This window comes from Tyto alba, unplaced genomic scaffold, assembly GCF_018691265.1.
Source record: "Tyto alba isolate M040663 unplaced genomic scaffold, T.alba_DEE_v4.0 Super-Scaffold_26, whole genome shotgun sequence".
In the NCBI taxonomy this organism is placed as follows: domain Eukaryota; kingdom Metazoa; phylum Chordata; class Aves; order Strigiformes; family Tytonidae; genus Tyto; species Tyto alba.
The window spans coordinates 8,737,585-8,764,023 of NW_024881300.1; the positions used below are offsets into that span (position 1 = coordinate 8,737,585).

The 26,439-nt window shown below is 40.7% G+C and overlaps 2 protein-coding genes across 8 annotated transcripts in view; one reads left to right on the plus strand and one right to left on the minus strand.

The window, feature by feature from the left end:
• The first annotated feature begins 350 nt into the window (after window positions 1–350).
• SIAH1 (siah E3 ubiquitin protein ligase 1) lies at window positions 351–21,427 on the plus strand. 7 transcript variants are annotated; one of them, XM_042797451.1, is made up of 2 exons: window positions 351–443; window positions 19,051–21,427. In XM_042797451.1, the coding sequence occupies exon 2, from the start codon at window positions 19,053–19,055 to the stop codon at window positions 19,899–19,901; it is 849 nt and encodes a 282-aa protein (XP_042653385.1). In that variant the 5' UTR covers window positions 351–443; window positions 19,051–19,052; the 3' UTR covers window positions 19,902–21,427. The 7 variants fall into 7 exon arrangements, with proteins under 7 accessions (XP_042653385.1, XP_032853891.1, XP_032853916.1 ...); XM_032998000.2 differs by lacking the exon at window positions 351–443 and adding an exon at window positions 579–830; XM_032998025.2 differs by lacking the exon at window positions 351–443 and adding an exon at window positions 1,530–1,554.
• A 2,416-nt stretch (window positions 21,428–23,843) lies between these two features.
• LONP2 (lon peptidase 2, peroxisomal) overlaps window positions 23,844–26,439 on the minus strand; it is a 46,699-nt gene continuing 44,103 nt past the window's right edge. The window contains exon 15 of the mRNA XM_032997982.2: window positions 23,844–25,477. Coding sequence (XP_032853873.2) covers window positions 25,256–25,477 — 222 coding nt within the window. The 3' untranslated portion in view covers window positions 23,844–25,255. The remainder of the gene's footprint in view (window positions 25,478–26,439) is intronic.

The window sequence follows — 26,439 nt, forward strand, 5'->3', positions numbered from 1 at the left end:
ATCCAGTTCATGTGCTGAAAGTTACGTATGTATTTTAGGGCATTGCTGGACAGGGGCCTAACCTGAATTATGCAAGTCTTTGAAGAGGAAGAGACTGGAGGAGGGGTTTGGTGTTAGCAGTCCCTTAAAAGCACTAGAACGTTCCTGTGCTGGACGTTACCTGCCTGTGTAAGAAAGGCCCCTTTCCAGGGCTCTTTCATTTTTTAAAAAGGTGCATCGATCGCGCTTGTGCCAGCCTCCAGTTGGGCCTTTGCGGCCCGGACCCTACCAATGCCGGCGTGCCAAAAATCCGCCTTTGCCCGAAGGACCGCTCCCGCTGCGCGGGCAGGGGCCGCCGCCGCGGCCCGCCGGGCGCAGGAGGGCGACGGCCGGGGCGCGGCGCCGCTGGGGGCCGGCTCGCTCGCTCGGGAGCGCCGGGCGACCCTGGCAGGGCGGCGGCACAGGTAAGGGGCGGCCTCCCCTCGGTGCCGGGACGCGGGGGGGGCAGCGCGGAGGGGCCGCGCTTTGTTCGCCGGGCCGGGAGCGGGGCGGCCCGCGAGCCGCTGGCGGGTGCGCGTGCGCGGGGGCGCTGCCGGCCGCGTGCTGCCGCCCGCCCGCCCGCCTCGGGAGCGCGCCTGGCAGGCAGAGGCAGGAGAGCTCCGCCGCAGCCGGCGCGCCCCCGTGGCCGTGTCTCCTCGGCCGGCAGCGAGCAAGCGCGCGGTCGGTTCGGGCGGTCGGACCCGGCGCCCAGCCTCGCGGCCAGAGCGGCGCAGCCAGCCCGCCCCGCCAGCCCGCGCGATCGGGGGAGCCAGGCCGCCTCAGCGGGGTCCCGCCCAGCCCAGCGCCCACAGGTAAGCGCGCCGCGGAGGGCGGCCGAGCGGCCTCGGAGGGGCGAGAAGCGGCTCGCCCCGGGGGGGTGGGGGTGGGGGTAGGTGTTGGGGGGTCCTTCTCCCCGCCCCGCGCCCGCGGAAGGCCCCGGCGCGGTCGCGGTGCCGGCGCGTCGGCTGCAGAGGCGAGTCGGGACAAGGCCCCGCCGCGGCCTAAGTGCAAGCTCGGGCGTCCGGTTTCCTGCTGGCGGCCGGGCCCCGGGCCGGGGGGCTGAGGCAGCCCAGCCCGAGGGGGCGAGGCGCGGCGGAGCCCCTTCGGCCCCCCGCCAGGCCCGCGGGTCCTGAGGGGAGGAGGGAGCAGCGGCGGCGGGCGGCTCCGAGCCCTTCTGCTGGGCCATTGTGCGCCAGGCTGAGGCGGCGGCCCGGCCCGGCGGCTGCAGAGGGCCCGCCGAGCTGGGGCCTGCGCCGCCGCGGGGCTGCCCCTTTGTGGGCTCGGCCGCGGCCTCGCCGCGCGGTGCGCTGCGCTTTGTGCTCGGGGGAGCGGAGCGGGGCCCGGCGAAGGTCAGGCAGGCCGCGGCGGCGGGGCGAGGCGGGGGCGGCCTCACGCTCCGGGCCCCGGCGGCGCCCCGCTGCCCGCGCCCTGGCGGGCCCAGCCGCCGCGGGAAGCAGGTTACCGGCGTAGATGGGCCGCTGCGTGCCGCTCTGTGACATTTCCCGGGAAGGCTGTCGTCTCCGTCTTCCTAGGCCGGTGAGAGCGAAGAGCGGGGGAGACTCGTGCTCATCTCCCGGGCTCCCTTGCTAAATTAAAAAGGCTGGAGACCTTCGTTCTTTCCCCTTCTCCGCGGTCTTGAAAGGATAGGAAACAATAGCGTTTGTAGCAAAAGGCAAAGCACCCTAAGTGTTTTTTCAGGAGAAGAACAACCAAGTTTCTTTTCTGATGGTGAACTAGTGGCATTTTCATTATAAACTCGTGTTTCATTTGTAACTGTAAACATACAGTATTTCTCCACTATTCTCTCTTCAGTCTCTATTTCAGTCAGTCTGGGTGAATGCTACCTTTTCTCTGTAGTAAACAGTTTGTTCATGTGCTCAATAAGTAGATAAAGTGACTTAATTTGTTTAACGTGGCAGATGAGTGGATATTAGGAAGCTCATAGGTAATTGGACTAGGTCATGAAGGACATGGAATCTGCCACGCGCGGGACAGAGTTTCAGTTGTCTGTTTATCTCCCTTCTGAACTCTGAGGCTAGCACAGTGCATTCCAGAGAGGGAAGAAAAATGGAAAGGACTCTTCTCAACCCTGAGTTATTCAAACTGGTCTTCAGCAAGATTTGAGGTACTGCAATACAAGCAGACTACTACAGAGGCTTTTAGACTAAAACTTGGATCTCTGGACTAGTCATCTGTTGCAGAAAATAACTTCAGGGAGTATACCTAAAGAATAAATCAATTAGTTCTACTTTTATCATTTGTTTTATACTGTAACATTGATATAGAAATGGAGTGCTAGGAAGGATAATTGCACTAACTTCAATGGAAACTAATGTTCTTAAATAGCACTTTTCACAGCAGTGAGAAGTTGTACTTAAGGGTAAGAGTCATCCATCAGTGGTGTAGTTTTGGGAATCTGTTGTGACCCCAGAATTCTGAAACTGGTAAAATGATGAGTATTTTGGTCCTAAAAGTGTGTGTCATGACAGTGTCCTGTCCGTTAATCTACCATTTCTGTTGGTAAATGCTATGGTCTAATTAGACTGTACTAGAGGGGTTAGGTCAGTAATTCAGTGGCTCCAGCTAAATAGGTGTGAACTAAGGAAAGAAAATATCTTAAATAACACAAGTAGTTTCCATATTTAGGTTTGAGTATAGTTACTGCTGTCTGCTTAGTCTGAATTGAGAAAGAGGTTCTGCTCAGATGTCACACACCTGCCTTTAATGCATAAGAGGGGGGAGCATGAGCGTGTTCACATAAGAAGCAACTTTTTTTGGTCTGAAAACTAAAATAAATCAAGTTAGGACAGTTCTATGAATTCTGGTCTTCACATGATACAGTCTGGAAGACTACACATTCACATCTTATGAGAAACATGATGATGTTCTTTAAGTTAGAATCGCTTTGCTTTATTTGTCTGCTTGTAATAGTGTTTGCAGTCCTGTGTCAGCTTTGAAAGTTGGACTGAGTTTTGCCAAATGGATTATCAGTGTGTGTTTCGCTTTAACGGTTGTCTCATTTTCAGGAACTAAGCTGAACCAAAATAGTGAAGGTAAATCAATGGTTTCTGAAATTCTGGACACATATAAGGAACTCAGTTCTGTGGTTGTGATGCATATACCCCGTCTGCATAGAGCCAGTGAAAATTGTGTTTCCAGCTGCTGACTGTAGTTACCTGAATCCCTGCTTTGTGCTGTTAAGTGCTACCTGCTGCAGAGAACAGTAGCAGTGAAGTAAGGACGCTGGCAAGCTCTAGTTCACCTCAACCATTGCTTAGGGCCTAAAGCTGAGGATCTCTTCTCTGAAGTTTACAGTCTTAAACATCATGAACATCACAGATGCAGGAGACCATTTTTTACCGGGTTTTTTCTTTTTTGTTGCTTTGTTTTTTGAAGGAAAATCAGCATTAAGAAAAGTGAAAACAAGTTGTGATTAGAAAAGAATAGTAAGAGATATCCCTTTTGACTAACAGAAGTGCACGACAGGTGGAGACATATTGCTATCTTAATAAAATATTTTGTTTCATTAATAAGTAAATCTGTAGTAAACAATTTGCTCTTTCAATGTGTAAATACCGTTCATGTAGTAAATGTACAGTGTCATGATAAAAATGTAATTTTGGTGTGTCTTCTGTGTACAGTGTCACATCATGGACTAGAAATGAGATCTTCATAAACACTGTGTTGTTACTATGAGACGTTACTGCAGGTTTACCTGAGTTTTTCCTATTAGTGCTTAATTGCATGTAACAAAAACCTTCCCAAATCATTGATTAGGGGTTGTTTATATCATGCTGTAGTGTGTTTAGCTGTTAACTATACTAGGTAAAGAAGACAGAAACTAGCATTAATGCCCCATTAACACTGTTAAGTTTTATGCCACACTTCATATATACTTTCTAGTTCTAATCCAGACTGCATACTGTATTTCTGTAATGCTCAGTATGCCTGTTTGACTTAATCTATAAAATGGTGATTCTTTGTGTTGTCACGGTAATAATGAGAGATTTGGTTACTAATTCCACAGTACTTTAATCAGATAAAGTGCTAGATAATTGCAGTTAACCAAATGATGCACTTCTGATTTTGACTTGTTTCTTTTTGTAGAAGCTGCATACAGAAGCTGGGGTTGGTTGTGTGTTCAGTGGGGAGGTAAAATACTATTTGAGTGGTGAAGACTCTATTTGTCCTTTTGCATCTGGAAATACATTTTAAAAAATTACTGTGGAGATATTCCTACAGGGGAATTGACGTAAAAAGAGTAGCAAATTAATCTACAGACAGTTGTTGACGGTTTCCTTTTCTGTTTGCCTTATCTAGAAACAGGTTTGTATCTTTTCTTGTAACAATTGATGACCTTGCTGAGACATGAAGAAAAACAAGGAGAGGGTAGTGATAACTTTTGCTGCTTAAAGAATTAGTCATCAGCTCCTTTAAAGTGAAACAGCAGTTCTTCCAACTTCGGTTTGTGTGGCATGAATTCTTTAATATTTTAAAGTTATTTCCTACAGTTCTTGCATATAGTACTAAATGGAGCAAAAATTCACTTAGTCTTTAATGAAAGACCACAGTGGTTTTTCCATGTTTGTGTTTGTTTTTTGAATGCTGTCAAGGAGGAGCATTTAGAATGCCACAATTTTTAAGAGTTATTTTCAAATACGTGTTCACGTGAAATATGTCAAAGGAAAATTGTGTGTTAAATTTTGCTAACGTACAGATTGTCAAAAGGTTGAAAAGGTTTTAACTGGTGTAGGCGTATTTTAAAACAATTTAGTGTTAAATTAGAGGGGGGAAAGCTTGAAAATAAATTCCTTTACATAAAAATTGCTAGAGCTGGTGTCAGGCTTAAAAATGTAGGTGTATTAAAAGGCTTATCTTTGTTGTTTCTGTTACTCTATTACAGATCTTTCATGAGGGAAGGTTCTATGTCTTTTGTGTTTTGACAACTGAAATATGAGGTTTCTAAATTCTGGTTTGTAAATCTTAGTACATGATGTTTCATGCTGAAATGTGATGTAGGTACTAGTTTGAAGTGGGTTTTAAAGGTTAGTTTTCCCTATGATTTTTCTAAAAGTCAGTTAGCATTATTTCTAAAATACGTGGTTGGTTGCTGTTAACAGCTAACAAGGCTGCCAGTGATAGCTTGCAGTGTCGCTGTCACCAGTGTGAATGTGAAGTCCAGTTTCAGTCGCAAGTTTAGCTGAAAACTATTTGCCTGTGAGGAATGGGTCACTATTAGCAGGTTCACTTCCCAGAGCAGCTTGTTGCATGGTAACGTAAGAGCCAGTGCTGCTGCAAGAGATGTCACCCCCTGTCACTGTGGGTGCGTGTGGGATCAGTGTAAGTGCAGGCTTACAGCTAAGAAAGAATGGTCTCACCCTCCATTGCCAACTTGGTTTCGGTATCTTCCTGGTGTGCCAGTGTATGCACTCATGTAGTTGTGCAAGACTGATCTTGCTGAAAGCATTACCTTAAAGAGAAAGAAAAATAATGGGTAAAAGACAGGCAGCACAACTATTCATTTTGGTGGCAGCATGCTTTTGTTTGTTGTAGAAATGGTGGAATTGCACTCTGACGTACTGTGTGTGCCTGCCTGGAGACATGACACCTGTTATCTGGTGGATTGTTCTTTGTGCTATAGGTGAACCATTTTCTTCAATTGATTGTAATGGTATCTGAACACTCTTAAGAAACAGTGTAACTGAGCAGTTCATAAAAGTGCTATTAAAATATTTTAAGAACCTTTACAACATGTAATGTTGCTAATTTCTTTTTGAAAGGTAACGAGTGTATCAAGTTTAGAACCAAGACCTTAATCCTGTCCTCTGATCTGTGAAAAATGGACTCTGTGATTTTATTTTTTTTTTCTTCCAATCTTTCAAACCTCACTATCTCCTGTCATTTTTTTGACCAGACATAAGACTCAGAATTTGCTACAGTCTTATGATAAGGTATTTTGATCTTCTTAAATTACGTAATGTTGTTCTGGAAATCATATTTGAGGCATGCCTTGGTATGCATTTGTGTGTTGACACATATCTAACCCCACTTTAACGTGTACAAGATAGACTGCTCATGTTTCACTAATGCTAGTTTTTAAATCCATGTAAGCTTGTTCACTTTTGCCTGTATGTGAGCCTTAAGTCTTGTTTCTTTCTTTCTTCTTATATGCATGTGCAGTTGTTGTCTTGTTGAGCAGAGCATTTTCACAACTTCCACTAATATTTTGATTTCCAAATGGCTGTTTCTTTTGAAATATAAATACACCAAGTCATTAGGGTCATAAAAGTACTTTCACTTACAGGAATTTTTCCCCCTTTTTTGTGCATGAAGGTGTCAATGCAGTTGAGAGTTGATTTGCGTAGGGTTCATCTCTGTGTGGCCAATATCTATGTGATTACACAAGTACATTAAGGATGTAATTTGAAGACTGGTTGTACAGGTGTGACATGGGAATAATTTGGCTGGCAGATGTTGATGATGTACTACAGAATTTTAGACTGGCTTTGTGCTAGGTCAAGTAGTCATTAGAAAGGAAATTTTACAAATAAAAAGTATGCATTCCATAATAGAAGTTGAGATGGACGTTCTTCTAAAACAGCACCTGTAAAGCAATAATTTTAAGAGCACTTCTATGCATATTAAAACCAGCTGCTGCCCTAAACAACTTTATTTGAAAATCAGGTGTTCCATTTAAGGAAAAGTTTTTGTGCCTTGTACCATCGTAATTCTTCAATGGATGTACAAGTGTTCATCTACTAGAGGAGCTGAGTGTGGGGAAAAGTACTATTTCATGAAGGCTGTTCCTTAATATGCATAGGAGGAGATAGACTTAGAGTTGCCTATGAAACTTGAACTTTTTTGTTTGCTAATTTTTGAATGCTTGATCTTCCAACCTAATATATTTTTGTAACACTCCTGTAAAAGAAAAACACTAAAAAGTACTGAAGTTTACAGTTACAGTCTAGATAGGGAGTCATTGTTAGGATTTGATGTTTGAAATTCAGCACTCCAACATAAACTCAGATTTTTGATTTAACTATGTACCAGAAGAGGGGACAGTATTTTGTGGAGAAGGAGTGATGGGTGTTGAATTTAGAAAGTGCTGATAACGAGCATGAAGTAGCAGAAACATACATCTACTCCTGTCGTTTCCAAACCCTTTATAGTATCTTGTGCTTTGTTTTCTGATGCAGACTCAGGCCTGACTTCAGAGTCATTATAGTAGAATTTTAATTTTGTATGCCAGGAAGCATTTCCCAAGCAATACATATAAGTGAAATAGTGAGTGCATTTTACTTAGCATTTCAGATGAACCTGATCAGAATTTAATGGCAATAAAACAGTATAGAATTCTTTTGCCTGAGACCTCTTTTTCTGCTGAATTTGAATCACTTGCTTCAAAAGATGGGTAGTTGAATCTTTACAAAGAAAGCTGAGGGAATTTTTTGGTAATACAATATTAAGAAAGGTTACTTTGTTTGCTTTCCATAAAATGCCAGTATGGAGTTGATGTCTCAGAAGGAGGCCTTCAGATTAAGGTACAATACAATTAGTTAGAAGACTGTTGCTAATGTCCCCCTAATTTATCTCTTTGATATACAAAGTATTGGAATTAATAGAGGGCAGTTATCCATATGGGAGCAGGAGTTGGAAAGTAAACAGTGATTGAAGTTTGGCTGTTGCTGACTGTAAAAGCTAAGATGTGAAATTATTTAACATAGTATCCTTTAGTGTATAGTGATATTTAGTCATTACTAACCTGAAGTAAATTTGAATAGGGTCTACAGAGTTAATTTAGTATCCTTATCAAGTTAATTAATTCTCTCTTGCATTAATGTCTGAGACTCACAGCTACTTTCATGGTATTTTAAAACTTGTCAGAGGCGGAGTACTTGCTTGTGGTGACTCAGAAACTTGTGACAGAGCAGGAACTACACCCAGGTCTCCCATGCCACAGCCTACTGCTCTAGGACCACTAATCTTTTTATTTAAGGCTTCAAGAAGTGCTCAGTCTTTTCATGTAACATGTTGGTCCGTGGAGTCAATAGTTCAACCCATTTCTGTTTGCTATGCCTCAGGTTGATAATACTTGTTGGAAGGGTGCTCTTATTTGAGAGATAAATCCATATTCTAAAACTAGTGTTTTAATGAAAAGCAGTACAGCTGTTTTTTTGTGCAGGAGCATGGCCACGGTAGACTTGTCAGTAGCCAAGTTCGAGAATTTGAGTAACATTGTGGTAGTGATTAAAAAAACCCACCAAATAATGGTGGCAGTTGAATCCTTGTGCAACAGTACTACAGAAACACTTAGTTCAGAACTGATCAGTGGAGAAGAGTCACCTAAGTAAACCATATTGGGTTTAATGTGGAGGCATGTGTACGTCAGAGAATGGATGCTAGAAACACATGTAGAAGACGGGTGTTTAAAGAAATGAAGTACTGAAAAGTTTTGAACCATCAGAAATGTGAAAATGCCACGGATTTTGCATTTCTTTTACTAAGGTCTTGTATTTGTTACAATGTAAATAATTTCTGTGCTCTTTATTTTCTACCCTCAGTGTATCAACAAAATACAAAAACCTGTGTATCGTCTTACATTTCCATAGCTTTCCATTTGAATTAGGTGTCCATAGTAGGAAAATCTTACTTCCATAATGTAGAAACATCCATTTCAAAAATACAGACTTAATCCTTTACATTTAAAATGTGTTTTATTGTCATCGTGGTGTGCGTGTGTGTATGTGATAAAGACATCATCTTTATCTGACATTTTTACAAATGCTCTTGTTCTCGAAGATCAAATACCTGGATTTTAAAAAAAAAAAACACAAACCCAACAAACTTGTAAAAACTGTTACTCAAAATTACTAGAGATTCTCTGTAGATGAGTACTAAAAATTCTGAAAAGTTAGTAATTTCTGATGAGTTAAAAGTTACCCTTCCACTACCTAGTGCTCTGGGATCCTGGATGTATTTATGGATAGAGTTCATGTTTGACATACCTTGGGGCACCAGGACCTGTACACTGAAATCAGTATCTCAGTTCTCCAAGCCCTCTTCTACGTGTTTGTCCTCCACAGGTCAGATTGCCATTCATCACAGGGCTCCACTGTCATCAGGACTGCATAGAGAAATACAGGACAAATTAAGGATCACAGGAATAAATTATTATTTAAGATGGAAACATGTATGATCCTAAGCAATGCACAAGATTGTGAGATCTTTTATAAAAATAGTCAACGTATGTAAATGCTGTCCTGACTCCTACAGAATGGCTTTCTGTGTCATGATCAGTCTCTTTTATAGGTCAGGTCCTCCTTGATCAGGTTGGATTATTTGGATGGTCTGCTCCCTAGTGCTGTTTAATTATGCAGGAAAAATATTGAGCATAAAAGAAGTCTTGAATTTGAATTGGGATAGTTATCTCAGAAAGACTTTGCATCTGAAGACACATCAAAGTACAGGTACTTCTTTTAGTTTAGCCTTACTGAATTAAGGTAGGCACTTCCATGCCACACCCTCCTCCTGGTCTCTGCCACAGGCCCAGGAGTGGTGATGCAATATTGCATGGCAATTGCAGTATGCAGTGAAGAATATAGTTTTTGCAAAATCAGACTGAGGAAAGAAACACAGTCCCCAAATTGTCACACTCGGTAGGATTTGCTGTTAACATTTACAGAGGGTTGGGGTTTTTTTCCTTTTTTTTTTTTTTTTTTTTTAAATGAATGTAATTGTGTACAGAGCCCATCTATGGTATCTTGTAGAACAGAATTAAGTGCTTCCTGCTTTAGATACTTCTGAATGGTGGTATATGTTGCAGCATGAAAAAGAACTTTTTTTTTTTTTTCTGGTGCTGTTAATAATTCACGTTGTAGCTGATCCTCCTGTATGCCTGTCTGCCTTTTTATTGTAGCATCCTGTGTCTGGAGCTTTTTAAGAGGTAACTGTTTACCTGTGTTTATACAAATCACTGGGCTGAATTATTGTTGGAAGATGAACCTGATGCAGCTTGGTTCCGTGTGCTCTGTGCACAATGAAAGGAAATTAGATATTACTAAAAAATAAAATAAAACCTGTTTTTCCCATTATTTATTGTTTGCATAGAGTTGTCTGTATTTTCGTATGAAGTTTTTATTCTGTTAGATTCTGTGGTTTCTGCCATCTTTATTTTGAAACCTGTACTTCTGCTTTATCTCATTTAGCTTTACTGTGCTCCAAGTATGGCAGGCTGCAGAAGGGCACGTTCAGTTTGGTATCTGAGAAGGCTAGTGTAGGACAGCTGCTGTTTGGAGTTCATACCATAGTTTGTCGTGCTGTGGGTTCTGTGTGTGGCCATGCTAGAGGTTCAGGTGTCCTGTGTCAAGGGCGGCTCTGGCCATTGACTGACTGCTGATACTGGCACTGAGGATACTGAGCTAGTGAACGGAGAAAAGAGGCAGCTTTTGTCACAGCATTGCTTCAGGTATGGTGCAAGAGTGTGCAGTATACGGCTTTGAGCAGTATTTCTGTATCGTCATCCTCATGCCTCTGTAGTAGGTGAGATTTGGCAGTGGCAGCGAGTTATTTGCTTGTTTTTGTAAGGGAAAAATATGATAAAGTCCAATTTGGAAGTGGCCCATGGTCATTTTAATGCAAGTGTTTGGTTTTGATTTGTATTTAAAGAATTATTATTTTTATCTGTATTTTCAGTTATATAATGGAGACGGTTGTTTCACTAGCAAGTTTGCAGCTTAACTTTCTTTTATTACAGTAGATTACCAAATATCAATATATTTTCCTATTGTTGCTTATACCAGTTTAATGTGTTGCTGCATTTTCCTTTTTTAGTGAGGGCATTTGATAACTTGTTTATAGTGTAGCTTGAATTTTCAGAAATTTCCTGTATAGTTCCATTAGCATTTGCTTCCTGTCCTGCTTCCTTTTTTTTTTTTTTTTTCCAAGCTCAAACTATGGGGAAGATAAACCTTCTATTTTGCTTTGTAATTTGTTGGTCTGAATTGTCTTATCTAATGCTATGTATAATTAGAAGAAGTGTGAAAGCTGGTTATATCATTATATGGAACATAGTGGTCCAAATTCAGGTTTTTGCTACTGGTCAGACATCTCTAGTTTTCATTCTAGAATGAAATTTGGGGTTTTACCAGTTAGTCATTTTTTCTCTGAGCTTTGTTCCTCAGCTTGCCTTTCTTTGCAAGACTAGAGTATCATAGCAGTATAGTCTCTGATATTCTATGCTAACTTGGGTCTTGATTCTCTAGAATATGGAAAATTCTGGTTGGCTAGGGTACAGGTTATTCACTTTTTTAAATTGATGAAGTTCTTTGTAGGATTTAAAAATGAATGCTGTAGTCATGGCAGTAGCTGCTTGCTAGTATGTTTTTTATGTGGTTGCTGTATATCTTCTATAGGACGCTGGTCCTTCTTAATTTACATTACAAAGTTGTTGGAAAGAAATTCTTTGATAGCTACAAAAATGCACCTCCTGGGTTGATGTTTGATGTTCTGGCATAGATAGGCAGGAGAAATAATTAATGATAGCGAGGAAGCCGAAGTCAAACAGCACCAGCCAAGGCTCCAGTTTTTGTATTGGAGTAGAAACAGGTCACTATAATTTGATGGGTGTAATAATACTGTTTGTGTTTCCATAGTGCTGTTTGTATCTGCATCTGCCACATAGCATGTGTTGAATTTGGAGATCTGGATTGCCCACTAGCAGTGACTCAGTTGATGATCATATTGTGTACAAGGGAACGTACAGGATAGCATCAGAAACACTGAGTGTTAAGGTCTGGTGGTTCACTAGAGGGGTAGCCATGAAGATGATGACTGATTCCATGAGTATATAAATCCATTGGGATTTCCTTTCCTGATGATTGGAAAGAGGGGTTGGTATGGAATGTCTTAAGGTGCAAGAAAAAAAATCTGCCTGCAATTTCAGGCAGGCTGGGTGACTACGAGGTGGAAATTGTTGTAATTTTGTGTGAAAAGGAGATGGACTGGACAGGTGACGTTTTGGAACGGGAAATCATCATGACACTTGCCTCAATTTTGTAAAATTTTTTGTCTTGTTTTATAATATTCTGATACGTTAGATTGCTCCTGCTTTTGGTTATTATGCAGAAAAAGAGAAGCCCTGAGGTGTCTAAAATAACAAATAACCCATAGTTAAGGGCTTTAAAGAAAACAGTGTCTGGAAGGGTTGAAAATAAAATAGTAATTCATTAACCAAAACCAGACTGTATAGAGACTAAATTGTGTTATGTAGTTGATTAATAATTTATGTCATGAACTATCTTCTAAAAGTTTTGAAGTAGGCCAGTAGGCACAGACACTGTGTATAAGCAGGGCTGTACATTTCTGTGCCCACTGTTGTCAGATTTGCAGGAGTAGGCATGCATTTGAGATTAGCCGTGCCAGGCCTTTGTGATCTAACATCTCTCAGGAGCTGAGACGTAAATTGATAGACTTCAAAATGGAAAAACCTTGGGCCCTATAAATGTCTTGTAAAATGTAAATAAATATTAAAACTATAAATAAAAAAAATATTCACAAGCTATTCTCTGAGACGCTTGTACATAATACTCTTAATGTTACGTGTGTTTGCTGAGGTCTGGTTTTGGTACTGGTGAGGGCAATATACAATATTTTCACTAAAGCCTGCTAAAACCTTTTTCCATTCTATTTTGCTGCACATTGACAATTATGAGTGCAAGAGGGGACAGACGAAAGGTAGATTCCTTGGAAAATTACTTTCAGAAATAGTAAGTACATGTAACTGAAAAGCTGGCTTTTCTGTAGTGCTATAGATGTCCTCAGCAGTTTAAGACTTTTTGTGATTGAGCAGCTGCAGCTATGGTACAAAAATATGGTATCCTAAGAATTTTTATTATAAAATTAACCTAATAATATTTTAAAAATTGCAAGAAAGCTCCATACTTAAAATACACTGGTACCTCTTTTTAATCAGAACAAAATGTGCTTTTTAATTACCTTCATTCTCAAGATAATATCCACTTGGGACCTCGGTATCAGTAACACTGCAGTTTCTTGGGTATGATATTATGTACTTTGTGTACACTTGTATATGTGTACACCCCCCCCCCCCATTCTTGTTTCTAAATATACACACACTTATTTTTTCTGTTGCATTCATGAAACCTTCCTTCTGCTGCCAAAACACATTGGAGACTTTAATATATTCAATGTATTGTTTATAATATTTTACAAAATATTTATTGTTTAAAATATTTTACAGAAGTTATCAGTACTGAATTGTACAAATATGATACTGGCTAATCTTACTGTATATTCTTCTAAGTTTGTATTTACACCTGTTTAATGAGTATTTTCAACAAATCATTTAGCTTTTGGGTTTTCAGAATCTGGCTTATATCGCATCTTGAAAAAAAGTAACTGGTCAGTGTTTTTCACAACATCAAACACTATCATGAAATGTTCTAATTTCTAGTGCTCTGTAACAGGGTATTATTTTTAAAAAAGTCTAATTTTCAAATATGATTGCACAGTTGAAAAAGTTGAAATATTTTGTATTACTTTGGCTGTAGTGCATTAAGAATGTATTTTGAATGGAAGTCTCTGAATTCAATTAGTTCTGAAATGTGATTGAAAAAATACATTATTGCATCACAGAGAGAGATTTGTGATAAGGCACTTTTTTCTGTCCTTGCATCACTCTTCGGCTTTATATAATGAGATTCTTTTCCCCTTCTAGCCATTAAGATGACTGTACAGAAGTTTTGTGGGTGTTTTTTCCAAAACTAATATTAAGTTACTCTCTCAAAAACAAATCAAATGTTAAACCCAAGTCTTACTATGTGGTATGAGGAAAGATTTTGGAGAAGTGGATGGCATTAACTTGAATTTGTCAAAGGTGCCCCGTATTTCAGTGAAATACAGGAGATGTGATTTCTAGAATGGTGTGTGAAGCTGACACCTTTGAAAGATGAGAAGCTGAGAAGGGTAGCAATCAATTCTACATACTGTTAATTCCATGGCATGTGGGGTACATCAGCTTTTTGAACTTCTCTTGCAAGCACTTCCCTCATGTCTGCCCCTCAGCTGAGCTGGTTAAACAGTGAACTGATTGCATCTTCCTATTCTCACCCGTTTTGTTTTGTTTTGTTTTTAACCCATCTGGGGTTTCAAAGGCTTTTTCACTCTTCAGGCATTGCACATTGTACCGCAGGGTAGCAAAGAGCATACAGCTTTAGCTGACCTATGGAAGGGCTTGTGGTTTTGTTTTGGGGACAGCTGCTTTGCTGCGGGAGGGGAGGCCTAGGGCCGGTTTCAGAAGCTCAGAACACGCCTTTAAGTTCTCGAAAGTCATTTCTGTGCTGGTTTTCTTCAGCTTTTATGTTTTGCTTGGAAACTTTCTTAACTGGTGTGGATGTTGGATATTGCACATTTGGGAGCAAAGCTGAAGCATACCTTGTATCGAGTTAGTAGTTTTTGTTAATTGTAGTTGGGTATTATTTGCACGTTTTAGTGCTGATAGAAGCTTCCACTGTCTTCCTTGAACAGGACTTGAATTTCAAATATCAGGAAAGCATTTTTTAAGATAATTTCCTTTACTGAGATACTGTAGCCTTTTTATGCAACCAGAACAGTTTATTACAGTGAACTCTTCTGTTGCCTCCCCTGAAACTTGCACTTCCATGATCTTATCATCATTACGTCTGTATTCTGTAACACCTAAGCTTTTCTGAGCCCAGTGTGTGCATCATGCAAGCATGTTGACGTGGTCTTCAACTCATTTACCTTTAAACTATACTAATTTTTTTTAATAGTCCACCTGGATATTCGAATATGCCACATCGTTCTAGATCTGTTGGTCACGTCTTTTCCTTGAGGTTACTACTTTTGCATAATTGAATAATCTTTATACAAATGAAGAAAATTCCTCTTGAATGGGTATTTTATAGATGCACCGTGGAAAATGCTGATTTGAGCAGTATGCATGCAGTAGCAGGAGCAGGAAATGAAGCTCATGTGTTAGAAGAGGTTTTAATGGACCCTATAGCTTTTAAAAACAGTTACTTAGGGAAGATGGTCAGATCCGTCAATCTGTAAGTACCCGGAAGAGAGCTGGGTGTGACACGTGTAGAGCACGTACTGTTGTTGTTCCCCGTGACCGCGCGGTGACACGTGCAGGGAGGGAGCGGTTCGCGGCGCTACGCCCGCCTCCGCCCGAGCCCGCGCTGCGCTGCTCGGGGGGCAGAGGCGCTCTCAGGCGGGGGCCGGGGTTCCGGTTCTGCGGCCGGGGCGGGGCCCACACCACCCCACCCCTCCCCGCCCCTCGAGTGCGCGGGGCCGCCCGAGCGTGGCTGCCGCGCCCTCCCCTGCGCGCCCCCGCGCCCTCCCCTGCGCGGCCCCGGGCAGCGGCGGGGCGGGGCCCGGCCCCGGGGCAGCCAATGGCCGGGGCGGGGGCGGGGCCCAGCCCGGGGCAGCCAATGGCCGCGCCACCGCAGCCGCTGGCCGGCCGCCGGGCGCGGGGCAGCGCGAGAGGGGAGGAGCCGGCCCGGCCCGGCAAGTTTGGGGAACCATTTTGGGGCGCCGGGCCGGAGCGTGCAGGGAGCCGGGAGATGCGAAGCGTGCGCGGCCGTAAATGGCGGGGGCCGGGCCCGGCGCGGTAACGGCGACGCGCGGTGTCCCGCCGGGGATCGCGGGGGCGTTCGCCAGGGGCAGCGCCCGGCCCGCGCCCCTCTGCTGCGCGGCACCGCCATGAGCGGCCTCACGCCCTATGACGGGGAGATCTGCCGCCAGCTCTCCGTCTGCGTGGAAGGGAGTCTGGTGTGCGTGCTGGCCGGGAAGTAAACCCAGCGAGGGGAAAGGTAGTGCCTCCTCTGTCGCGGTGTGCGCGGTGTTTTGAGTGGGTTTTGCCAGGTCGTGTCCTTCGGGAGATCTCGGTAGCGGGTGTGTTTCACCCTTCCCCAGAACGGTGTGGAGAATAGTTTCATCAACAGGTTGCTGTGTTCTGATGTCCTCAAGGACAGGGTTTTTCTTCATCTAGAATTAGGAAATCTTAAAACACACGTTTTTCTTTTCACTCTTTTCTTTCTGGTGGTTAAACTTTTTCGAGTTTATCTAATTTTTTGAATAATTTGCGTTGTAGGAACTAGTACTTCTGAAAATGACACCTGTTGTACTTTAGTTTGTCACTGTTGCTTAGAGGCTTATTCCTAGTGTGTGTGAACAAAAATAACATAATAACAGATACTGCATACTGGGGTTTTTACCCATAGTAAAGTTTTGTAACTAAAAATACCTTTAAACTTTACTTCCAGTTCCGTAGTTGTTTTTAATTGGTTTGTAATTGTATGGTTTTGATAGTTTGGTGGGTTAAACGTATTGCACTGTTAACACTTTGACTTGTGATTAGCTCATAGTTTTTAAGATAGCTATAAAAAATGAACTTCTCTGACTTTTCCATCACGATGTATTATTCATCTTTGTGCTAACACGAGTGATGAAAATCCAGGGTTTGGGCAGGTTTAGTCTTGGTAAATTGCAGTTTATAGCTTTATCCAGTTTCCTCCTTGCGTGCTAATCTCAGTGGTCTGGTTCACAGATTCCTAGATTCCTGCTCGTTTGGATGGTCCTCGGTTGTGGAAGGTGTGTGTGAAGGCCGGTCACATAAAGAAACGGTGATAAACCGGGGCCGTAGGGTTCTCTTCTCTGGCACTTCCGTAGCTTAGAAAGCTTAAGCGGGAAATACATCTGTGCATAAGGGCCTTTGCAAAGTTTGTAGGTTGCTTAATTTAACTGTCGAATGGGCTCTGAGAGGTGTAATTAAAGAAACCAGGGCTCACCCAGCTCGTCAGACTGCCCAGGGAACTGGTTGAACGTGGTGGTTTTCAACAGTGTTATCTGTGGGTTACTGGGCATCCCTCGATCAGGACGTATCGGTTCAGGTAAGATGAAGCACACACAGACTTTGCTGGAACGTGTGTGTTTACAATATTTGAAGGGAAACACTTCTAGAATTTTACACATGACTATGCATGTGATTTCTAAGCTCTTTCCAAGCGAACAGAGTGATGAGAATGTGTTCTCCTGTGTACAGTTACTCTCTGTATAATTTTTTCTAGAGCGTAAAACTGTGGTGTGCCATCATGGGTCTCCCACCTACGGGTGTTGGGGAAAAATAGCAGCAGCGCTCGGTTGTCACAGAGGCCTTATTGTTTGAATCCCCTCACAACAAGCTGGTGTGGCATCACTTCCCCAGAACATAATATTTGATTTGTCACAGATAACTTTTCATCTAAGATAGTGCCTTACAGTAGGAAAATAAGGCCAAAAGATACAAACATTCCTCTCATATCTCTACAGTATCAGTTAAGGCCTAGCATTGAAAACCACTGTATGTTTTTTTTCTGAAGATGGGAACTGGGCATTTCTAGTCCAGCAAGCCTGAGATGAAGGAAGGGGCTTTGGGGGGATGAGATGATGCTGTTGATGGGCATGTGAGACTTATAAAAACAGTGACTGAATACCAGATCTTAGACACTCACGTTTTTCTAGCTCTGGACTGGGGAGAGGTGCTTCTGTAGAAGAATTTGAAGTTGCTTGTCTACGACTACTTTTTGAATGTCAAGGGATAAGTTATTTTGCATGTTAGAATCTCTTAGTTCCTTTGCTTCGTGCCCTGAACAGTGCATATCTTGCAAAAGCATGCACAGTATGCTGCTTTGAGGTATCCAGTCCAAGTATGAGTAAGTTTGTGGGTGAAATGATTCTAAATACGGGAAGCTTGCCTATTGCCTAATATTCCCATGTCGGATAGCAAGGAGGTTTATTTTGAGAGCTTTATACACACGTGACAGATGCAGAGCTGGAGTACTTGCAGAGGAGCGCTTAAGGTGGTTGAGAATTTTACCATGTAACAGAAGCCAATTTTGGACAGCATTTTACTTAGCTTTCCTTAACCTACGAAGGTAAGGTTTATTTTTTCAAACTGGAGTGTTTATTTTTTCTGGTAGCACTAGTAATTCCTTTTGCACAAGAAGGAGGAGAGTTGGGGGGTGCAGGAAGAAGTGTCGCATCCATAAAATGTTAAGAAATACGGTATTTTTACCGCTTCTGTTGAATGCTTGAGTAGGCTGCCTGGTCAGATGGCTGTTAACTTTTGTCTGGGGACATTTGAAAGAGTAGAACTTCAGTGTAAACTCCACTGAACGTAAAACTTCATCAACGGGAAATATTTGAGTACTTACATGTTAAAATTAATTGTCAAATTTAATCTTTCTAATTTATTGTCTCATTTGGGAAATTCAATAAAATAACTGTTTTTCTTTTCTGGTGTCTTCACAAATGGTTTAGTTCAGGGAGCTGAAGCAATGGATACACTTTACAAGCTATAGACCTTAGTAACGGAGTAATGAAGGTGAAGAGTTACTATCCTATCCTGGGAAAAAAGCAGTGTAGTAATCTTAGCTATGTATTTGCTTCATACTGTTTTTTAATTTTTTCAAATAAATTATACAGTAAACATGATTACTGAGAAGGTCATATCCGGAAGTTCATTTTTTCATTAAAAATGGCTAGTTTCTTGTCTTACTAAATACGCAGCAACTTAAAATTCAGCCTTAGGATTGTTCCATAGTGCCTCTAGTTGTTGCTACACATAAGTGATCTGGGTGGAATATTTCACAGATGCAATATTTAAAAACCCGCGGAAAAACAACAGACTACTTTTGAGTATTTCAGTTGCTTTTTTTAGTGTATCTTTACTCATTTCCCTTGCAGCTTCCAATAGGTAAATTCCACTTCAGAATAATTAGTAGAACTTCTCCATTTGATAAATTTGGATGTCGTGCAAGTGTCTGTAGTGTATGCAGCACAACAGATACTCTACGTGTAACGTACCTACAGTTTGCATTACATGGTATTTTTTTCCTTTCATTTGTGTCTGTTTTCTCTTGTAGCTTCTTTGTAAATCAAGAAATACTGCAGGCAGAGGAAAACAAAATGTGCTTAGATACTCATTCTTTTTTCTCTCTTGTGTTACAGAAATGAGCCGTCAGACTGCTACAGCACTACCTACAGGTACTTCAAAGTGCACGCCATCGCAGAGGGTGCCTGCACTGACTGGCACTACAGCTTCCAATAATGACTTGGCTAGTCTCTTTGAGTGTCCTGTGTGTTTTGACTATGTGCTGCCACCAATTCTTCAGTGTCAGAGTGGCCATCTTGTTTGTAGCAACTGTCGCCCCAAGCTTACGTGCTGTCCAACTTGCCGAGGCCCGCTGGGCTCCATTCGTAACCTGGCGATGGAGAAAGTTGCCAATTCTGTACTATTCCCCTGTAAATATGCCTCTTCCGGATGTGAGATAACTTTGCCACACACAGAAAAAGCAGACCATGAGGAGCTGTGTGAGTTTAGGCCTTATTCCTGTCCATGTCCCGGTGCTTCATGTAAATGGCAAGGCTCTCTGGATGCTGTAATGCCACATCTGATGCATCAACATAAGTCAATTACAACACTTCAGGGAGAAGATATAGTGTTCCTTGCTACAGACATTAATCTTCCTGGTGCTGTTGACTGGGTTATGATGCAGTCTTGTTTTGGCTTTCATTTCATGTTAGTGTTGGAGAAACAGGAAAAATATGATGGTCACCAGCAGTTCTTTGCAATTGTACAGCTGATAGGAACACGCAAGCAAGCAGAAAACTTTGCTTATCGACTTGAGTTAAATGGTCATAGGCGGCGATTGACTTGGGAAGCAACTCCTCGATCTATTCATGAGGGAATTGCAACAGCCATTATGAATAGTGACTGTCTAGTCTTTGACACCAGCATTGCACAGCTCTTTGCAGAAAATGGCAATCTAGGCATCAATGTAACTATATCCATGTGTTGAAATGGCAATCAAACCTCTTCAGGCCAGTGTTTAAAACCGTTGTGTTTAATTTAGCAGAAGCTAGGGTAACCATCTTTGACTGTCAGACAAATTATGTGGTAGATGGAGGGTAGACATATATGAAGGTAAAGAAAAGGAAAGGCTGTTAAATTACAGGAAGCAGTTGCATGTAGTAACACTTAATATATTTAAAAGAAGTCAACAGTAAACCACTGAAAATATATATACCCCCAAAACGGGCATCTTTTGTATTAAGAATTGATTCTACAGGATATGTTGTAAAATAATTCTAAAAACTTGTTTGTAGATTGATTGTACTGTTGAAAAGGATACTGTTTCGTGTTTTTGTTTGTGTTTTTTTCCTCCCCCTTTGACTGACAAGCCATGTTGAGTGGTCTGGTCTCTGGCCGCTGCTTCCCCTCCTCCTCCCCCAACCCCCCCTTTGTAAGTCATTACATAGTATTGCTGCTGTTTGTGTATATTTTTTGTGTATTTGCTAATTTTTATTAACTTCTAGTTTTTCATTAAATAAATATGACTTTCTTTTCTGTAATTCAGGTTTTTCTCTTTTTTGTATCTTTTTAAAATTAATTACAGGTGTCATCTTTTGATATGCATAATTGCTATGGTAAAACTTATATTTCTGTATGTTTGGTAAATTTTGTCTCTTTCCAGTAGTCAATTCATTGGTGATACTGTTCTTAATTGAGCTATTTTGTGAATGTACTGAACTCGAAAGAAAGGAGTACTTATGTTCAAAGATGTATCAGGAAAGAAAGCTCCTTTAAAAACAGATCTAGATGTTGTTGTACTTTGAGTTATCTTCTAACAAAAATGAACAATTACTAAGAATTTTTGAACTTAAAAAAAAAATCATTCACTTTTCAAATTTAGAGATGCTTAGAAACTTGATTGCCTCCTTGTGTTTGTTGGTTTTGCAGTACAGAGAAGGTATTGTCTTACACAGTATTTGTAATTATAAAACCGCCATTTGTTTTAAAAAAAAAGGAAAAAAAGGCAGTCAGAATGAGATGTTTTCGGTCTTTTTATATTTGTCATTAAAAGAATACCTGGCAAATTAAAAAACCCCAACTTTTGCTTTTTGCTTTAGCTCAAAGTTTGACACATTGATACTCTTGCTCTGTTTCTTGTCTTCACGTGTTTTGGTTGTTACTAAAGGAACTGTGTTGAACCGATTTTTGTATATAATTTTAGTGACATGATACACATCACAATGCAAATAATCTCTAACAGGTGTGATTCACCAGCCATAAAGGCTTTGGAAGGATGTTGGGCTTTATCCAGACTACCAATATGTGAAAAATTTAACCATGAATGTAAATGGTATTTGTGTTACAAAACATGGGCATAGAGACAGAAAAAAAGAGTAAGGTGAAAAGTTGTTCCATTTCAAGCTATTTGAGAGAAATCTTTGTCAAACCTAGTAGTAGTGGATGTCTGTTCGGGGAGGTAGTCTGGCTTTTAACTACGTTGGTAACACATTAAAATACAGTTTATTTACTCTGCACTGTCTTAACTTTCTTATCAGAAGTTCCATTAAGACAACTCTTGTTCTTACTGTTTTGATGCATGATGAGGTAAGTAGTTCTACAGGTAAGGAACGTAAAATCCAGGCTGGATTAAGAAAAGACTACAGGAATAGTTGGCTTCATGTAGTAAAAGTTTCACTTCTTGAAATTTGGTGTTTAGGCTTTTCCAACTGTGCACAGATTTCATTTAAGAGATGTACTGGTACCTTGTGACAGTAGATAAAAGCTTCAGAAAACCCTGCAAACTAGCAGGTTTTTTCATTATGAGTATACAACTACTTGTTTGCAGTCTTCTAAATTCAGTAGTTATTCTCACCTAATTAAGCCTGTCTACATTTACCTCAGGTTTGTCTTCTGGTCTTTGACAGAAACTTGGCTAAATACTTCAAATATTTTTAGAGGAATACACTGACTCACCATCTCACTTGCTCACTCGTGACTGGCTGGCTTGGACTGAAGTTTCCCTGCCAAGGTTATCTGATTTTCAGCTCTCCAGGTTTGCCAAGAAAATCTAGCTAAGAACCTTCCACAGGCGGATACTTACGATTAGAGAGTAACAGAGCTGCGTAAGCACACAAGTTGTGTAAGACTGCTCTCTGCTGCTGCCTGTACTTGGAATAGTTCAACTTATATTGTGTCCCCAAAAGAACTGTGAACCATAAAACCTCGTTGCACTGATGTGCAGTGATTTTATTTAGGCTGGAATGGGCTGAAGATCAGGACTGTGCTTCTGAAGGGGACTTAAAAAATGGCCTTTGCATTGAGCTCTAGAAGCTAATGGGTACGGTCAGTTTTTTTCCATGTTTTACAGATGACATAACTATGCTGACTTACTGTAATGTAAACTATTACTACTCCATTTGGTGTTAAAAAAAAAATAAATCTGTGTAAAACATTTGGTGTATACCATCAGATGGAATGACTGAAACAAATTATTCTTAGGCCCAGATCCTCAAAAGTAATAGAAGCCTAATTTGCTGGATCTCCTTGAAAGTTTGAGGATCTGGTAAGTCAACTATACTCTGTTACATATGAAAAGATAAAACATATTAGAAATCTGTACAGTTTACTACCTTATCTAAAATAAATGGTGTATTAAAGCCTGGCATTGTCTTAACATTACCTGTTTATTTTAGAAAGTACTATTTCACTTGGCTGTGTTGGGAAAGAGTATTGAAATTTGTCTTTAACACATGACATGGAATACAGTAGACCTTGCATTTATCTCCTAGCACTACCTCCACTGTTTTTCAGTGCCCTTTAAAAAAAAAAAAAAGCCTTAAAAGGAAAATGTTTGACAAGTATGGATGTTAATATTTGGGTTCTGTTTTGACATTTCTTGCTAGTTCTTGTTTTCAGTAGTGCTTTAAAATTAAAGCAGGTGAACTGGTTTGTATTGCTGCCTATACTGTTGTATTATCCAGTATCTTTTCAAAGCTATTGTGGTTAAAGCACAAATTGCACTAATGGGTAATTACCAGCTGTAGCAGTTTACAGTGTAGCTAGAGGAAAGGAGCTACCACTGCTTTTCTTCTTAACTTTGATGAGCTTTAGCCATCTTATGGTATATTTTGAGGGACACGTTTAATATCAGGACCATTTAGCTGTCAGTTGCAAAGCAGAAGAATAATCCCCAGTGTATTGAAATTACTGTAAAAAGTTCTTTACTGTTCTGGCTTGCTGCTGCACAGACTGTTGTTATTCTTGACAGTGTTCAGTGAAAGCAAAAGAAAAGGCACCAAAATGTATCTTTGGTATCTAACATAATGAATGATGCTTAAGTTTTATTTTACAAATCTCAACAAGGTAACATAACTAAGTCAGCTCTGTAAGCAGGAACATGAAAAGGTGTAAGTAAATGCCTCAGTATCTTCAGAGCAGTATTAAAACTCTCACCTTTCAGATAAAGTCCATGTGGACAAGACTTATGCAGTGGAGTGCTGTGGTATGCGAAGTTGTTGCTTAACTTTTATTGGGAGCAATTCCCTCTTCTTCTGTAGTGAAACTGCTGTGGAAGCTCTTTTTTGCAGTACTTGCTATCTTTCAGAAAAAAAAAAAAGTTTTTCGTGTGTATAAAGAGACTGCCCTGGAATTCCATGCATGTCTGTTTTCTCACTAGTGCAAAGTAGTGCAGGATTGTTACTCGATCTGCATTAAGCTTGGTAAAAATTCCATTGCCCCTCCTCCCAGATTTGATTAAAGGCAAAGGTGCACATTAGTTACCCGTCCTTTCTGGCATTTCACTGATTGTCTAGTTTCTTTGCACTTTTTGTGTTCAAGGAGTTTGCAAGGCAGGAAGTATTCTGAGACTTGTGGGTTTTGCCTCTTGTCCTTGAAACGTGGCTAGTGAATGGCTAAAAGCAGAATTATTAAAATAGTGAAACAAAAGAGATTTTTATTTTTATCATTTTATTAGTAGATGAAGTCTTCTGTGCAAGTTGTAAATCTTTTGTAAATGAGGTGCAGAAATACCCGCTGAATTTATTACTATCCGTGCTGTTATGTTCCGGGTAAATCAACTTTCTGTCTGTGGAAATTACAGCAAAACAAACTATTATGCTTGATTTATAGGCTGCTTCTGTAATAGGCTTTTGTCACTGATAGAATTTGCATGTCATAAGCACCTGAGTTTGTTGCAGAATTAATGAGCAAGAAGCAAATGTAACATACTGGGTTTTCTCTTGTGGTTGACTCTAGCATAAAACAATGTAAAACCCAAGGATCTTACATAAGTTTAAATTTCTATCTTCACTAACATTCAAGGGAAGAGACAAAGGTAGCAGCTGAGATGGCGCACTGACAGACTTAAACCTTAAATTATTCACAGTAGACAGTACCTAATGCCGTAACGGTACAGTATTTTCTTGGCATTGTTTAAATGGATTTAATTTTTATAGGTTAAACTCTGAATGTGGGCATCCCAGAATCAGGTTGATTTGTATCAGGTAAGAATGAAGGACATGTACTTTGACCCTCCAAAATGTTACCAGGCTTTTTCATAAAGTAAGTCTTCAAGTGTGCTCCACCTACTTCTGGTGCTGCAAGGACAGCTGTGGGCACGTGACCTTTAGTGCACTATCTCCCTTCCTACCCAGGAAGTACATTTCAGTTCTCCTGGAGTTGCTTCCTGGGTTTAGGTTTGAAAAATGATGTCTGCCTTGACCTTGCTACAAACTGGAACTGAGTGCTGAAAGGACTTACTAACTTAAACCATCTTTTGCTGCTGTTCAGATCCATTAAGCATATTCTGTAGATTTTGAAAACCCTGTATTTCCTGTGATGCTACTGCTCCTTAGCATACTGAATGTTATTTCCTAAATAAGTAAACTCTTGCCCTAAATCAGATTGCTTTTCGGTAACAACCCCATCTGTTACTGTGCTGTGCTGCAATTTGTGTCTTCTGAATATTGCTCACAGAATTGCATATTATTCCTTGTTTGTGGGTGTGTCCTTAAAGAGGTAATCAGCTGCTGACATTTATACACACATATGCCAGATAAGCTAAGGAATTCTTTCTCAACAGCTTCAGCTTTCTCATGCTTGATTCTATCAGGAAATTAGTTGGTGTGTGTTTTGTTTTGTTTTTTTTTTTCATGATTCTTTGTTGATGACAGTAAAGAGCAGGAAATGCCCATAAAATGTGGGTTTAGGTTGTCAATTGCTGAAGTATTATTTTAATTTTGATTGCATGTACACCCCCATTTAAACAATCAAGTTTAGCTCATAGTTATACTTGATACATATATAGCTGATAGTTATTGATCTCTGTTAAATTTGATACAGAAGTAATCTTGGCCTGTCTGCTTAAAGTTTACTATTCAAACGCTCAATTCTGGGCTTAACTGCAAATCCTCCATCAAAAGCTGCATTAAGAACTTCATCTAGACAGCTTGCCATGACAAAAGTCAAATCTTGCCGTACATTCACTGCAATTTCTTCAAGATCTTTTTCATTTCTTCGAGGAATGATAATTCTCTTCAGTCCAGCTCGGTGTGCTGCCAGGACTTTGTCTTTAATTCCCCCAACCTAACAGGGAGAAGAAATACATACGAAAAAATCCATGACACTAATCTAATACAGTAATTATTGTAACAAATCACATCAGGAGTTAAATTTTAATGAAAGGTTCTCCCTCTCCCAGTCATTTAGGAAAGCAATTAAAAATGTAGCACTAGTTTTAGCTCATTATATGCTTAATGAGGGAAATACATCAACAGTGCTACAGTACCCCATCTGTAACAGTTAAGAGGAAAGAAAATTAAAAATCTAGGAATGCAGGTACATCCAGAGTAGAAAAGTCATTACTTTTCAGTATTTTTTTTTCTTAAGATGGCCTTAACTCAATTTTTTCATATGACAATGCTGAAATTCTGCACCTACATTAGAACAGAAGATTTTCAATATAAAGGCAGCATTAGGTTGAGGGGGAAAATAGTCTTGAGGATGCAATGCTACACAAGAAATAACATGAGTTGTGCAACAGAAATTGCATGGAAAAGCAAACCTGTGCTCCAAAACTGCAATAATGGCTTTGTGCTAGAAAAACAGGCACCATTTCAATAAGCCACCTGGGTTTTTTTGTAATGAGATGTAGAGAGGGGGGTTAAATTAGTTTTTCTTTTCGTCACAGCTGTAGCTTCTTCCCCTTGAATTCTTTTCTAATCCCATTTAAAGACCATCTTACAGAAGAAACTTGTAATTTTATGATGCTTTAGAGGAAAGGAAAGCCTTGTATGATAGCACAAAGGGCAAAATTGAGGCTGCTATAAAACAAGGTCGTAGTGAAGCGTAAGTCCTCACGCTGATCACTCCAGTCTAGACAATGCTACGTACCACATTGCTTGCTTCCAGGCAGCAGATGCAGTTGATGGCATGCTCATTTGAATTAAGTTACTAATAACAGTAAGACTCTAGGCAACATTCAGAAAGAATATAAACCTGGTTTAGTATTTACAGATACCTAATTCTTGCACCCACCTTAAACAGTA

Coding starts and splice junctions, on each gene's coding strand:
- SIAH1 (XM_032997993.2), top strand. CDS start 15,782: ATGACGGGGAGATCTGCCGCCAGCTCTCCGTCTGCGTGGAAGGGAGTC. Junction 15,873..19,050: donor TAAACCCAGCGAGGGGAAAG/GTAGTGCCTCCT, acceptor CTTGTGTTACAG/AAATGAGCCGTCAGACTGCT.